This window comes from Lissotriton vulgaris, chromosome 1_1 (assembly GCF_964263255.1).
Source record: "Lissotriton vulgaris chromosome 1_1, aLisVul1.2, whole genome shotgun sequence".
Taxonomy (NCBI): Eukaryota; Metazoa; Chordata; class Amphibia; order Caudata; family Salamandridae; genus Lissotriton; species Lissotriton vulgaris.
In genome coordinates this window covers 2,118,771,330-2,118,786,890 of record NC_141685.1, presented here as the reverse complement: position 1 = coordinate 2,118,786,890, position 15,561 = coordinate 2,118,771,330, and the positions used below count along the sequence as shown (strand labels likewise).

The 15,561-nt window shown below is 41.2% G+C and overlaps 1 protein-coding gene across 1 annotated transcript in view; it reads right to left on the bottom strand.

Moving 5' to 3' along the window:
• Positions 1-324: 324 nt before the first annotated feature.
• The window catches only part of LOC147751686 (dihydrofolate reductase-like), a 111,564-nt gene continuing 96,327 nt past the window's right edge, over positions 325-15,561 (bottom strand). Inside the window, exons 6-7 of the mRNA XM_086939155.1 lie at positions 12,551-12,666; positions 325-848 (exon numbers count right to left, since the gene is read on the bottom strand). Coding sequence (XP_086795281.1) covers positions 773-848; positions 12,551-12,666 — 192 coding nt within the window. The 3' untranslated portion in view covers positions 325-772. The remainder of the gene's footprint in view (positions 849-12,550; positions 12,667-15,561) is intronic.

The window sequence follows — 15,561 nt, the reverse complement described above, 5'->3', positions numbered from 1 at the left end:
GAATTGACTCCACTTTCTTTTCCCTATTTTAACCTTATCTTGATGTGTCAGTAAAGTGAGACATATGATATATTAAAGTCTTCATCTGTGGAGAAAATAAAATCACATTCCCGTCTCCACCCTACTAAGGCATTTATCCACCTTCATCCACCATCCACTGGCGTAGTGAGGGGGCCTCCCTGCACGGTACTTAGGGGGGCCCCCTCCGGGCTCAATCAGGAGCTCTCAGGCCAGAGTTCAGTGCCGAGGGGGCCCCTTGGAGCTACGGGCACCCCCGCACCGCGTGGGCTGCGGGGGCCTGTGTTACCCCCCTGCCACCATCACCCACTAAGCACGTGTTCACACAAAACTGTATCAAATACCGTGCCTATTTGTTGCACTGTGTCTTCTTTACTTAAACCTTTGTTCATTATACTACCATGGTTATGGGGTGGTATGCTAGTGGACTTTTATTTGTTTGTGGGGATTTTACAGTTCCTGGTCTAAAATCTGCCTTAGTTAAAGGACTGATCTTTTTTACTAAAGTATAGTGTGAGCTCACGATGAAGTGTTTCACTCACTTCCTTGCCTCTGCAGAAAGAGTCCTCTTAGAGCCATTTTAGGGGAATTTTAGAGCCATCCTGGCTAAATAGCAAAGTTGATGAGTACAGAGGATTAAGACACCATTTTTCAAATGGTATGGCGAATTGCTAGTTGTTAGATTAACACATTGTCATTACTTTATCGTTTTAAAAGTATACCAATTCGTGCTGTTTCTTTCACTCTTAGAATGTCAGTGCTTTGCAAAAAGTCGGAATCTATATTTAATCCCATTTTCTTCTTGGATTTCCGAAGGGATGTCAGAAGACCTGAAAAACATTTGACGAATTTTAATTAATAACCAGAAATGCACACATTGTTATTTGCATATATTTTCTTCTTCTGTTGAGTCAAGTGCACTTACCTGCGTGCCTTTTTGTGCCACCCATGCTCATAAGGGCCTCCTCCCCAGAGTTGCCAGTAGTGGTACCGTGGGCATCACTAATTTTAGTCGGGGAGGAAATACCTCATGGTCATGAGTTGGTCCTTGGGGCTTGCATGAGAAATGGAGAATCACAGCAGTAGTCAAATATACTACATCAAAATCCCGCAGTTTTTCCTAATTTTCCCTGCGTTTCACCCTGACATTTTGCTGGCTTTCAGCAGGCAAAGTAGTTGGGTATTTCCGTAAGACTTACAGTCCTGATTTGGAAGTAACTTCTATTACTGGCCCCACTGAGATTACTTCGCCACTTGAGATGTGTCCCCAAAGGTGCAAAGAATACCTATTCTGCCATTGTAAATGATGCCCACACTCAACCCACTGATCACTCCTGACATAACCTGGTGCACAAGAAGTCACACAGCTTTATTCATTCGATTTGTCTAGTTGACTCTTCAAAGTCAGGGAAGGCAAACAGTTAGGGCCTAGTTACGAGTCCGGGTCCTCGGACTGCCAGACTCATGGTGGGGTGGCAGTCTTCTGAGCACCACCTCATGACCGTGGCAATTGCGCCACTTTGAGACTGCCGACTCTGCCAGGGAACCACCATTCCCTGGCCGTGGTGAAGCGGTTTTGAGGCAGTAATATGCTTGGCAGGACCACCATGGTCCCAACGGATGTACGTTGTTACAACGTATGCTTTTACCACGCATGCTGTAACAACACAAGTTTTAAAACGCATTCCATTACAACACATTACACTGGGGGGTGCTGGATAGTGAATAGTTTAATTTACTATTCCAACACCAGTCCCCGTGGACACTAGGGAAGGTGTTGGATAGTAAATTAAAACTATTCCCTATCCTAGAGGGTCCCCCAGTGTAATGCGTTGTAATGGTTTTCGTTTTTAAAGTCTGCGTTGTAATAGCACTGCGTGCTAAAAGTTGCGTTATGAAGGTTGTTCCCAGGTCCCAACTAGCATTTGACGACTTTCCTCACCGCCGCTGATTTCATGGAAGTCTTTCCTCCATGCAAATAGTGACAGTGATGAAAGAAAGGGGGCCCTAGAGGGCCATGTTGCCCATGACTATGCGTGCATGCACACCCAGATCCAGCACAGCATGGACTTCATAATCCATGTTTTGCTGAAACTTCTTTTGACGTTGCCATTGTGGTGCCTATTTTATAGACTTTGATATGGAAGTACCAAAGGAACCACCCACCAACAAATAAAAAAGTCATAATAAGGCGGGCCGTTCTCATGCAGGTTTGGCAGTGTGGCGGCTGCATCTTCATACTCGTAGTTGGGCACTTAATGTTATTTCAGCAGGTAGTATACTTGCATAAACAGTAAACCTTCTAAAGGAATATTTATATTTTACAAAGTAGAGGTCATTAAGGCAGTAAAAATAAGGAACCAGAAAGAAAACATGAAGATACTAGCACATACTAAGACTAGGATATAAACTGAATTACATACAATGCACTTACGCAGTAAAGATTTTACAAAACAAATAATATTTTACATGGGAAAAGTTTGAACACTCTCATATGCCCTTTCGGAAATGATGCCCAGTTTTATATTTGTCCTAAGTGCAAGCATAAAAAATCAGGTTGGTAAGCGCCCAGGTCGATGGTCCCAAAAACTAAAATCCCACTGGAAATCTCAAGCCAAATACACAGTAATCCCACACAATGTCCAATATGATGGTACTGGGACATCGAAGTAACTTGCCCAAAATCTCAATGTCAAGTTATAGGTTCAGTAGGGTACTTAGAAGCATATTATCAAGAACGGCGCTAAAAATTGTCGCCAGTTTAGCGGCAGGAAACCTTCGCTAAAGCTGTGATAATGGGCTTGATAATGTGCCCTTGAGAATTTCAATAGAAGCCCAGGTTCTGGTATGAACATGAGCTTCTATTGGAATTCTTAAGGGAATATTATCGAGCCCATTATCGCCGCTTTAGTGGCAGTTTCCTGCCGCTGACGCGGGGATAATTTTAACGCCGTTCTTGATAATATGCCCCTTGGTATTTGGTGTAGATGCAGCTGATAAGCAGCTAAATCCCTTGATACACATTCAAACTGATTATGAGACATTTTTGGCAACACGCAAATAAACATGTACTAATCACATGGTAAAGAGACATGAGAAATAATATGTGAGAAGTACTTAGTTACTCCATCATACTCCATTACTCATCAAAGCATGCAGATAAATTGCTGGATAGATGGGACCATATAGATTAAATAATCTAGGTTTATACAAAAGAAAATCCTCAGCACATGAAAATACTGTCACAATGATTATCAAAATGCGGAGTGTGAGCACAAAATTCAACAAAGGAAAATAAATTCTTGTTCTTTTCCTTTAGTCCTTGGATCTTCAAACAGCCGAAACGTGTTTACTCGCTTTCAATGGAAATTGTCCGGCGACTTTATCAAGGTTATGTTCTCTTTATGTATATCCTTATATTGTGGTGATAATTCCAATTTACAAGGGGTTCTGTTTCCTGCGACGTCCTCTATAGTAGTGCATATATCCAAAAGGTTCAAGTGTGTCACACAGTCTAAGATTCGTGATGCATGGTGACCGGTGTGGGGACGTCGCTCCTCGTGTAATTCCGAATACGGAACATGATATGGGTTCATAGTTTACCCAGGTTCAGTTGCTAATTAAATGTATATCAGAAAGTTATGTACTTAGGTGTTACAAGATTTCTAACCATTCCTATCAAAATAATGATTGGTGTGAAAAATTAATTAAATCTAACCTGATTTAGATAAATTTACATGTGACATTGAAAGCTTTCATTTTGAATTCCATCATTACATGTGGGACATTGTGCAATGAAAGTGGTGCTGTATAGTCATATTTAGTGCAACTGTTCTAAAAACCTTCAGATTCTGATCTTTATATATGTACTAATGTAAATCATTTAAAACAATATTAATACTTAATGATATGAAATTATTTCACACGTTAGTACTTTGAAAATGTAGTACTGGGCCATACTTACATGTGATCCCTGAAAAACAGCAAATACCAATAAATTGAATGCTTATGAGCTGAAAAAGTATTAGAATACCGATGTATTTTTATTAAATGTATAGTTCTATTGTTTGTGAATTACTTTTCTGGTTTTGTATGTGCTATTTGTGGATTCTTTCTCGATGGCACACTGCTAGGAGCTGTTATGGCTCATGTTCTTGCTGAACTTTCCAGAGCTTTTTGTCATCTTATGGCAACTTTAAGCTATTTAAATAAATTTACGTTCCTTCGACACTAATGTTTATTATTGATGTACTACTTTTAAAATATTTGATAAAATATTACTTTTAACCCTAATCATAGACTCTGAGGTTTTCAAGACTTGCCTCCTAATTGTAAACTCTTGAACAACAAAGGAGTGACAAAAAATGTAAAATGAAATACAAAGGTGGTGTTACTAAAATGTGCAGGTGCCAAACAAGTCAAAGAAAGGTGGTACACAATGAATGGGTGTGTGAAAAGGTGGGAAGTAACCTTCATTAAAAAGTAGAACCCTCACTCACCAACATAGTTGATGACCAGCTTCATCATAGGGTTCCACCAAGGAGACCGAATGTCTCCCTGGTGTGCTACCACGCCTGAGTTACAGCGGAGCTGGTATGTAACGGATGTGTGAAATGGTGCTCAAAAGAATTGATTGAATAGTGAATTAAAAGATGGCGGACTGATCTCAAAAGAAACTTTAATGAAGGGTCAGACCACGATCATTAAAACCAAGTGAATCAGACACTAATGGTTATAAATTCAAACCAAATGTATACTTTAAAGTGAATAGTTCGACATGTTTCTGCTTTTAAACGCTAGCTCAGCAAAGCTTTCATCAGGACGAGAATAAAAAATAATAATTTTTAAACTCCCCAGGCGGTATACGCACCCTAAGGCGTACCCTAACATTGGGGATGTGTGTGTATGTATAGGTAAACTCACGGTTCTACCTAGTGTAGGTTCTCCCAGAATTTCTAAGGCCTACAGCTCTGAAAGAAAAAATGATCTTCAAGCAATCAAAAATGACATTTCAGACATTTTTGTGAGCACGTGCAATTTGCAAAGTGTAAAAACCCTGGTGTACTTCCTTATACTTTGAGCTTTAAAAGTATAGGGCTGACTTTTTCAAAGGTTATTTATGAGGAAAAAAAACATAAAGCGGGCCTTGAAAGGACCCGTCTCTAATCTTCCACTGCTAGTGATGTGGAATTTCCATTTAACCACTTCATCCATCATTCTAGTATGCATTTATTGTAACTTGTTCTCAAATATTATGCCAGAACAATTTGGCATGCCCAGTTCTGAGAGGAAACCAAATAATGGGGAAATTAATCTACCCCAAACTGAATGCTCCATCTCCCCACAGCTAGGAAAGAAAAGAGAAACCCCAGTCAAAACAAAATACAAGATCATGGCGCTGAGGTACTGCACTTACTTCTAACGTTGGATTACGATGCTACATGGGCACAGCGGCAGGGGATCTGTCAAACGAAGAGAAACCCAAGTAAACTCCCTAAAAAGCTTTAACAGCTAAATTGCGTCTAAGCCATTAACCGAGGTACAAAGTGATCCTAGGGATTGTACCTAAGCAGAAACGTACTTGCGCCTCGACGGCTCCCCACCGGCAACCTAATTATGGCACTTCGTGGCCCGAACGATGGTGCGAGTGCTCAACGCGGAAGAACATATGCCTCTGTGGCAGGTCATGTGATCGCCGTTACGGAACCGGCATTGCGTCATCGCCGTAAACAGAACGGCGGCGTGTGTTGTTTAAAGGACTCTGCTCCGTAATATTTCAAATACAAAGTAACTTTATTTAGTATCCCAAAATTGGACAGGGAAACAAAAATCTTGGCCAGATGTATTGTACCAAGGCTCTGCTCTCGATGTAAATAGATACTGGGAAATTGTTCTAATTTAACAGGATTACGGACTCGATTATGAGAACCCGTATTGGTGTACTAAATAGCAAAAAAAGGGGGACATGTTAGTAGGCCCGGGCAAAATAAGAACAATAAGAATAATTAGAAAGAAAGGGATTTGCTGGCCTGAGGGATGTTACAACCCACCGCCCCGCATTTTCTATCTCGTTGCAGACTTCGTAAAGGTAAAGTGAAAGCCTGCCTTTAAAAACTAAAGAGTGGGGGTCTGATATCATTAGAATGGACTCAAAATAGTCCATCAATCGTTAGGGACTACATGATGGCAAAATGAACCTGATGAGTCTAGGGATTAAGGGTCTGATATCAGAAAACTGGAAAGGTCAATTCACCCTGTTTATGTATTTAGGAGGCCAGCCAGATGATAATTTTTTCATTGCTGAGCCCCAAGGGATATCATCATTGAACCCTAGACGGTGGGTGGAAAGGCGGTAAATCCACTGTTGTTCCTTCTCAAATAGGCCTCCTTGTGGTCTGCTATTCGCACAAAGTTGTTTTATAATAGTCCATCTGATATTATTAGGCGTGCGATTGTGTAGTAGAAAACGCGCCGTCAATTTTGTAGTATTCTTCTGGCATCTTATATTACTGCAATGCTTGCAAATGCGTTGTTTGACCCGTCTTGCAGTCATGCCTACATATTTAAGATCGTAGGGACATGTAATTAAGTACACAACATTGCCAGAGTTGCAATTGGTGTGACTGCGCTGTTGCCATAGTTTCCCTGGTTCAAGGCTCAAAGTTTTTGTACTGGTGGTTAAATGGCACACTCTGCACCCCCCACACGGATAATGCCCCATGACAGGGGGGAGGCCCCATGTATTCAATACAGTGCGGACTTCTTCTCCAGGAAGGTTTCTAGGGCGTGTATGTACCAAAGAATCTTTCAGACTTCTTGCCTGTTTATAGGAAAAAAGGGTCTTATCCCAATCATGTTGGTTGCTTTTGACAATCTTCCATTGCCTCCTAATTGTGCATTCCAATCTATTGATTAATGACAGGGAAAATCAAAAAAGGGAGATCTCAAATCATCAGGTACTAATGCTCTTGTTTTATATTGCCTTAAATGAAATATTGGTTTGGATCGTTTTAGTTTGGCTAAATTTCTTTAGAAGATTTGGGCTAGCAGTTTTAGGGCCAGATGTATGATCCATTTTTGCATGCGCAAACGGGTTTGCGAACCCATTTGCGCAGGCAAAAACATCATGGGTCATGTCAAAGCATTGCCTTCCAAATAGCGAGTCTCAAAGCCATCTACTAATGTATTGCGACTGCAATTGTAGTCACAAAACACTCGCAATTACCACCTACTTCAAGTAGGTGGAAATGCATTCACAAATGGGAAGGGGGCGCCAAAGGACACCTTCCCCTTTGCCTGCCCTTAAAAATGAAACAAAAACGTTTAATTTTTTTTTTTAAATGCATTCCGTTTTTCTTTAAGGAAAACGAGCTGCGTTTGAAAAAAATGCTTTATCCTCTTCGCTGCTGATGACGAGCTCTGCTCGTCATCAGCTATGGCGCCCATATGCTGATGACGAGCTGAGCTCGTCATGTAACGCAGTATTTTGAAAATTGCTGCACACAGCCGGAAAAGCCGCCGCTGCGATGCGGTTAATTAAAAGCAGTCCACCATTCCTGGGAGGGCCTGTCATTCCCAATGGGCTCGCAAATTGCAAGAGGCTCATTAATATTAATGAGCCTCGCAATTTGCGACCTCATTGTGAATCGCAAACAGTGTTAAGCACACTGTTGCACATTTTATTTTGCACCTCGCAATTTGTGACTTGAATTAGTCGCAAATTGTGAGGCGCAAAATATAAACGTCGTACATCCGGCCCATAATTTTTTTTTTATATAGTTTGGTATTGAGAGTAATAGAATCTAATTGTTAATATGTGAGTCAGTTATCCAACTCCTAATTCTCAATTGAAATCTGGATATCAAATCTTTCATTTTTAACCCCTCAGTGGCACAATACAAGATCCATCAGAGGGTCAAGTCAGTGTCAAAAGAAATTAAATATTTGATGAAAATAGGCAGAAAAAAATTGGGACCCAAAACAAAATCCACTTCAACAGTGTCAATACTTATAGAGCATCATTATGGATTGACTAGTAAGCATTCCTAGTGTACCCACAGTTAATGTCAAATGTACAGGGATTAATGGTGCTGGTGTGTGAGCACATCTTGAAGCACCACCAACCAATGCCAGCCCCATTAAGGTGAGACTAGCCAAGCAGGCCCACAAAGCTTTAGGAGAGGGCCTTGGTGAAGCTGGTTAGAATTCAGCTGGACAAACAGCCTGCCCATTCATTGGCTTGCATTTCCGACTGACTAGCAATTGTCAGCAAGTGACAGGAGTGTAGCTTTATCAAGCCACTATGCGCTCTCACATACAAAACTACTACCACTGTTAGGAAAAAGACACCAGTAGAAGGATTTGAAACCCACTGAGGGGACTATTGCACAGAATAAATAGTTCAGTCTCCCAAAACAATAATTCATGCAAGCTGAGAAAATAGTGTGATGAAAAAAAGATATACTTGAAAAGTATAGGGGACACTTCAGAAACAGAAGCTCCTCCTTTGGTAAATTAAAATCTTGCACAAACGTATCTCATTGACGTCTACTACAAAGATGCTAGACATATCAGAAGGGAAGCTAGATGGGGCAGCATATGAAAACTCAGGATAAAGCACCAGTTAAAATCCAATGATCCTTCCTCTCTAATCACACAGCAGATGGTCACTTGTACACAGCAAAATACCTCTGAGGCACCTCTATGGTAGCACATATTGAAGCCGCAAGGCACGCCTTTATGTAGGAAAGATGAAAAGAAGTCCCTGCATTACAGAGAAAGCCTGGATGAATAATCTGCAAGTAGATACAACGGAATCACACCTAAGCATACTCCATGATTTTCGAGATTTGGTTCCCCGGAACAATTGACCTTATCAACATCACCTGAAGTGGAAAACACAACAATTCAGAAGGCTTGGGTAGGAACAATGGTGAGAAAAGGATCACGTCTACTGGTATGAGTCGTCATCCACGAGGTTAAACTAATTTTAAAGCCTTAGATAATTTGGAGACATCCTTGAACCCTGGAGACTCTGCTCTATGAAAGAAGTGTTAGATGGGTCCCTCAAAGCCCCAATTGGGCCAGAGTGTGAATGCAGATATTGAATAAAGAAGGAGAAAGCATCCTGCCATGAGGGATATCTTAATTGAGAACTCTGGGTTTGTTCACATTCAGAATGATTGACACGATTTGATAACTATGTCATTTGATTCATGATTTTTTTTTACATGAGGTTTGAGAGGCAGCTAAAGCTGGCCTGAGCTAGACCTAAAATGTGCTCAGTGCATGCATCAACATGCCTGAACCTCATATTAGCACCTACATGCCTTATTTTTTTCAACCTCTGTTTAGCCTCTTTTGCAGACCTATGTTGTAACTGTTTGTGGTGTCTTTGGACATTATATTTCTAGTTGTTGTTGTTGGGGAGTTCCTTTGGTACTTGATTTGTCAATGTGAAGGGAGTCTCGCTTCTGATTTTGAAAGGGAAACACAAAACAAATACAATGCTCTGGTGCAAACACCATGAGGTTGCCACTCTAAAACGATCAGTAGGGCCAGCTTTATACAATAGTAGGTTCAGGTTTACGCAGTAATAAGTCAAGACTTTTCTTTCAGAACTTACTCTTCACATACCATGCAATTTCATTTGAGTGTAGCTTTACAATGATAACTTGCTTTTGATATAGTGCTAGATACCATAGTCCTACCATTTATTAGTGCTGTACATAAAAGATTAGGGGCCTGATTTAGAGTTCGTGGGCAGGTTACTCCATCAAAAATGTGGCAGATATCCCGTCCGCCAAATTACAAGTACTATAGGTTAACACCATCGGTGCAGCGCATTTTCCCGCTGTGCACTGAAGATTCGAAAATCCCGCGGTTCATGACGAGTTCAGCTCGTCATGAGTGTACGAGAGGTGTACTTCATGACGAGCTGAGCTCGTCATCAGCATCAAAGGGGTTAAGATGCACTAGTCATATGGCAGACGGGATACCCGTCACATTTGTGATGGTGTAACACATCTGCTGAGCTCTAATAAGGCCCTAAATTAGCCTACCTAGGCTGGAGCTCTGCTGATCAGCATTTATGTCAGTAGCTACCATTTAACTCACTGATACATCTTCCCAGTTATTGAACACTAGAGCACTTCTGCAGCAGTCTTCATCATTTGTGCAAGTAAATGGTGTTACTATTATTATTTGACAGTGTATAGTGCTCTTTTGCCTTCTGCCTGGCCTTGTACTGCTGCAACTGCCATCACTCATAGTAACACACTGCCTATGATCACTCCACTTTGGCTCATCACAACTCTCAATTGCGCACACAGTCAGGAAATGTGGGCACACAAACATGTTGTCACCGCACACGGAGAAAAATAATTAGGGGGAACATTGACCATGTACATCTAATATATCTATTAAAGACCCCTTACTACTAGGTTCCAGATTACACAGATCATCCTGTCTCGATAGACACTAGACTTTTTTTTACAGATGCAAAGCTGTCTAATGGACTTAGCATCCTTTCATATATACCTTTATGGTGCTTTGTATTTCTTTACAAGTGCATTTTTGTTGACGTGTGTCCTGACTCTGATGTAACCAAAGGTAGAGGCCACAATGCGTTCAAACAAAAAGTGAAATTTGCTTTCAACAAAGAACCGTAACTCACTTTACACTAGATGCTAATCATTCATTTCATGTAATTGGCTCTCAATTATAATTAATGAAAACTAGATGCTTCATGTACCCTCATGAACTTATTTGAGATTTTTACCTACGCCTAGATAGCAAGCTAATTAGACTAATCATATTGGGACTTGTAATTTTACTACCAGGTTGGAGAGGTCATTAGCTTTTTGTTTTTCAAAAAATTATTTTGGAAAAACAGAAATACAATTACAATTTTAGTTAATGTCTGTCAAAAGGAACAGCAGATGTCCAGCAAAATGTAAATTAATTGAAATGAACCACTGTGACGACATTTTGTTTCAATGTAAACTGATGACCGACCGTCCACTCCAAATTTGGTGGGCATTAGTTCATCACAATGGCAGAGGTAATTTCCTTCACTACCCTGACTCACTGTATTCCACCCACCAAACACTAAATCAGATCCTCAATGACCTGAAATAATATGCTGTTGGGTGAAAAATCAGGGCTGCCGACAAGTCTCCATTATGAGACGGGATAGTTGCCAATTTGAAAATCTACTTGGTAATTATATGCAATGCCTGGTTTGATGTTGCTAAACGTACACATTTGCAAAGTACTGGATTTTACTAGAGTTTTCCGGCATTATGGAAAGGACCACAGCACCAATTATTTCTACACACAAGATGAGCCTAGATTATTAAGGGATTAAATCATTGAACCACTACACAGATGTATTCAATGTATAAAATAAGGATTCAATAATCACAATCAAGTTGTCACTGCCTAACACTTGATATTTTGAAATAATATGTGTCTTGTCACATTATTATATATAACATAACAGAATTGAATAGTACTAATTTGTATTTCATGATGGAGTGGAGCGTATGTGGTCAATTGTCTATGTTCCGTAAGTTTAACATCTTGCTATGAAATGTGCAGACTTATCAATATTATGAATTTTTGAGCCCACTAATACAAACTGCAGCAAATAAGTGTCACTTAAATGAAAGAGACTCAATATTAATCAAGTCACAGAAACAGTAATATATTTTAGTCAACAATATTACAACTACATAAACCCTATAAATTTATATTTAATGTACTTAAGTATAATTTTCTGCCAACATACATTAACCTTCATTTAGTTTTATGTAGACTATGTTTTGATTTCATCGGCAACAAATAACAGAAATGAATGCTATATTATGATTTGATTTGATTGGATATTTTAATTTTATAAAGCGATCGAATGCCCTCGGGCATCTTGGCACTGTTGCTGTCATGAACATAAGCAATGGAGAAAAATAAACATGCAATGGTATTGCAAAAAAAACAACAACAAAAAACAACACTAAACACAAAAAAGCACTGGTGAAATGTAAATGGAGACAACTGATAGATGTTTTATTCATTTTAAAAATAACTGGTCGATCAGGTGGGAGTGTGGCATCATATCACTGATTGCTTTGCAAATGTGTTTCAAAAACTAGGTACATCCATTTTATATCATCAATTAACAATTGCTATCAATATATATTATGTTAAATGTGTTTCCAGATCATAATGCTCTGTATCTGCATATTCAGTTACTTAAACCATCAAATATATAGGTATAGCTAATTATGTGAACTGATGCATACACATATCCCTGCGCTATCCAGGAATTCTGTGCCTAAAAGATACATTAGCTGATATTGTGTTGTATCTGATTATTGTCACCCTTCACCAAATTTGAGCAACCTGCCTAAATGTGACAAACTATGCTAATGCCAAGCTATTGACCAATACAGTTTCCACTCATTAAACTCCTCTAGCATTTGTATTTTCATAAGGACTGAAAAAATCTAAATGGCCAAGATATAATACTTACTCTTCAACCAATTTAAAGATGTCTTCATCAAGTTCTGGGAAAAACACATCACAATTAAAGTGAGCCATAACATCGGTAAAGTATATCCGACTGCATAATGGGTGTTTCATTGCTTCCTGTTGAGATACAAAAACATTATAGCTTAGAAAATAAACATCTCCCTGTTGATTGCTGCCAACGTGCACACATAGACTCAGTGTTATTGTGTCCTCTAGATAGGGGAAACAACCTTTACAACACAGCAATTACCACACAGCTTTTTTCCATGGAGGTACTTACCACTTTGGGTCTTTTACCATGCATTTATTTTTTGGGTCTTTCTTTTACAATTCATGCCATTGCTATGCATCGTAAGTCTGTTAAGGTATATTGCTACGCATTGTAAGTCTGTTAAGGTATATATACCTCGGGCGCCAGTAGGTAGTTATAGTTATAGTTGAAACCTAGTTTCCATAGGAAATCCGCAACATTCTATTTGAAATAACTTTGGTGCCAGTGGACGAATCTTCGAGAATTTCTCCAAGAAAATGGCCTGCTCCGCTCCTTCCCTGAAAGTTTGGGGGTGATTCGTCAAGTGGGGGCTGAGAAAAAAGGGGGGTCCCAAAACGTGTTTTCCCCATGTAATTTTCCATAGGGACATTTAGCCAGGGCTACAGCTGTAAATTCGTTCAGTAGTTCCTGAGAAAATCAAAAGTAAAATCATAGCGATATCTAGAGACGGAGTACAGTACGTGTACTTTCCCGAGCACGAGCTGCATGCTGATTGGCTGTCAACTGTCTGTCAACACTCGAAACCAGGAATGTTGGCAGCCATCTTGTGCCTCGGTAGAACCAAGTAACAAGAAAACAGGGAAACAAAGGTAAAAACAAAGAAAAGGCGGCAGGGTAGAAACACCCTGACCCCCTAGATCTGCTCAGGGGGTCCCACAAGGACCCCCAAGGCCAATAAAAAAAAATCTTTAAAAAAAAAAAAAATCGCAGGGTACACGTACACTCCAGATTCCCCCCAAAACATTAAGGCACCACTCTGCAAACATGCCCCTTGGCGCGTTTGCAGAGGGGGAACTTGAATACTGGGGGTCCCTGGGGGCCAAGTAGCCCACCAACAACCTCCAATATGCACCAGGGGGCTGCCTTGCAGAGACGTGTAAAAAGGCCATGCCCCATTTTACACCTCTCTGCAACGCAGCCCCATGGCGCATACTGGAGATTCCTGGTGGGCTAGTTGGCCCCCAGGGACCCTCAATATGCAATGGGAATTAGTTACCCCTCTGTAAAGGCGCCAGGGAGCTGCGTTGCAGAGAGGTGTAAAAACGGGTGGGCCTCATTGCACCTCTGTGCAACGCAGCCCCCTCGCGCATACTGGAGATTCCTGGTGGGCTAGTTGGCCCCCAGGGACCCCCAGTATGCAAGGGAAATGTGTTCCCCCTCTGCAAATGCGCCAGGGGGCTGGCTTGCAGGGACGTGTAACGAGGCCACGCCAATTTTTACACCTCTCTGCAATGCAGCTCCCTGGCGCATACTGGGGGTTTTTGATGGGCTAGTTGGCCCACAGGGACCCTCAATATGCAATGGGAATTAGTTCCCCCTCTGTAAAGGCGCCAGGGGGCTGGCTTGCAGGGACATGTAAAGAGGTCACGCCCATTTTTACACCTCTGCAAGGCAGCCCCCTGGTGCATACTGGAGGTTCCTGACCCCCTAGGCCTGCTCAGGAGGTCCGACAAGGGCCCCCAATGCCCCCCAAATTAAAAAAAAATAAAAAATCCCAGGGATAAGCGCAGGGTACGCGTGCCCTGTGGATTCCCCCCAAAAAACATTAAGACACCTCTCTGCAAACGCGCCCTCTGGCACTTTTGCAGAGGGGGAAATAATTCCCAGTGAATACTGGGAGTACCTGGGGGCCAAGTAGCACACCAGGAACCTCCAGTATGTGCTAGGGGGCTGCCTTGCAGAGACGAGTAAAGAGGCCACGCCCCTTTTTATACCTTTCTGCAACGCAGCCCCCTGGCGCATACTGGAGGTTCCTGGTGGGCTAGTTGGACTCCAGGGACCCCCAGTATTCAAGGGGAATGAGTTCCCCCTCTGCAAACGCGCCAGGGGGCGCGTTTGCAGAGTGGTGCAATCCGCCACCTCAAGCCCTACCCCCTCCCTGCACCACTCTGCAAACGCGCAGTTTGCAGAGGGGAAAGTAATTTCCCTTGAATACTGGGGGTCCTTGGGGGCCAACTAGCTCACCAGGTACCTCCAGTAAGTGCTTTGCAGAGTGTTGTAAAAAGGGGAGTGGCCTCATTAAACCTCTCTGCAATGTAGCTCCCTGGTCCAGACTAGCGGGGGCGATCCGCCTGCCATCTTAATGGGGGTCTTATTTGTTATGAAGCTCAATAATGTCATCAATTACTGCAGTATCCTCAGTTGAAAATTCTTTAAATTTTCTACTTCAATTCCATCAAGATTGCATTCAGATGTGCCACACATTTGGCATAAATTAAGAATTTTAACATTCTAGAACACTGCAGTAAGTGTTCTGATTGGATATTGGGGGAAAATATCAATATGAATCAATTCAGGTGTTGAAAGGTTATAATAATGAGTGTTCCTAGCAGACACCACACCTCTACTTTCACTCTTAGCCATTAGTTAGTGTTGCTGCTGGATTTTCTTTTTGTCTGAGACTCTACTTTATGCAGAGTTGATTCCTTTAGACCTTTGAGGTGGCTTCTTTAATTAACTTTTATGATCAATGCTCCACAGATCATTATTCTAAAAGTTACTACTGCAGCTTTAGGGAACTCAGCTGAATTTCCAGAACTATTCTTCAAGATGAGTTTGCCTTTCTACTCACCACTCTCTTCCAGCAGATCTCTTTATGGGTTCAAGTTTAGATTAGGTCCTTTAGTCGGCTTATTTGGTTTAGGGAACATATCTTGATTGCTAATTCCTAACTTTCTCTTTATATTATTGGATTTTTCCTAATTGAATAAAGATACTTGAAATCTTAACCATACAGATAA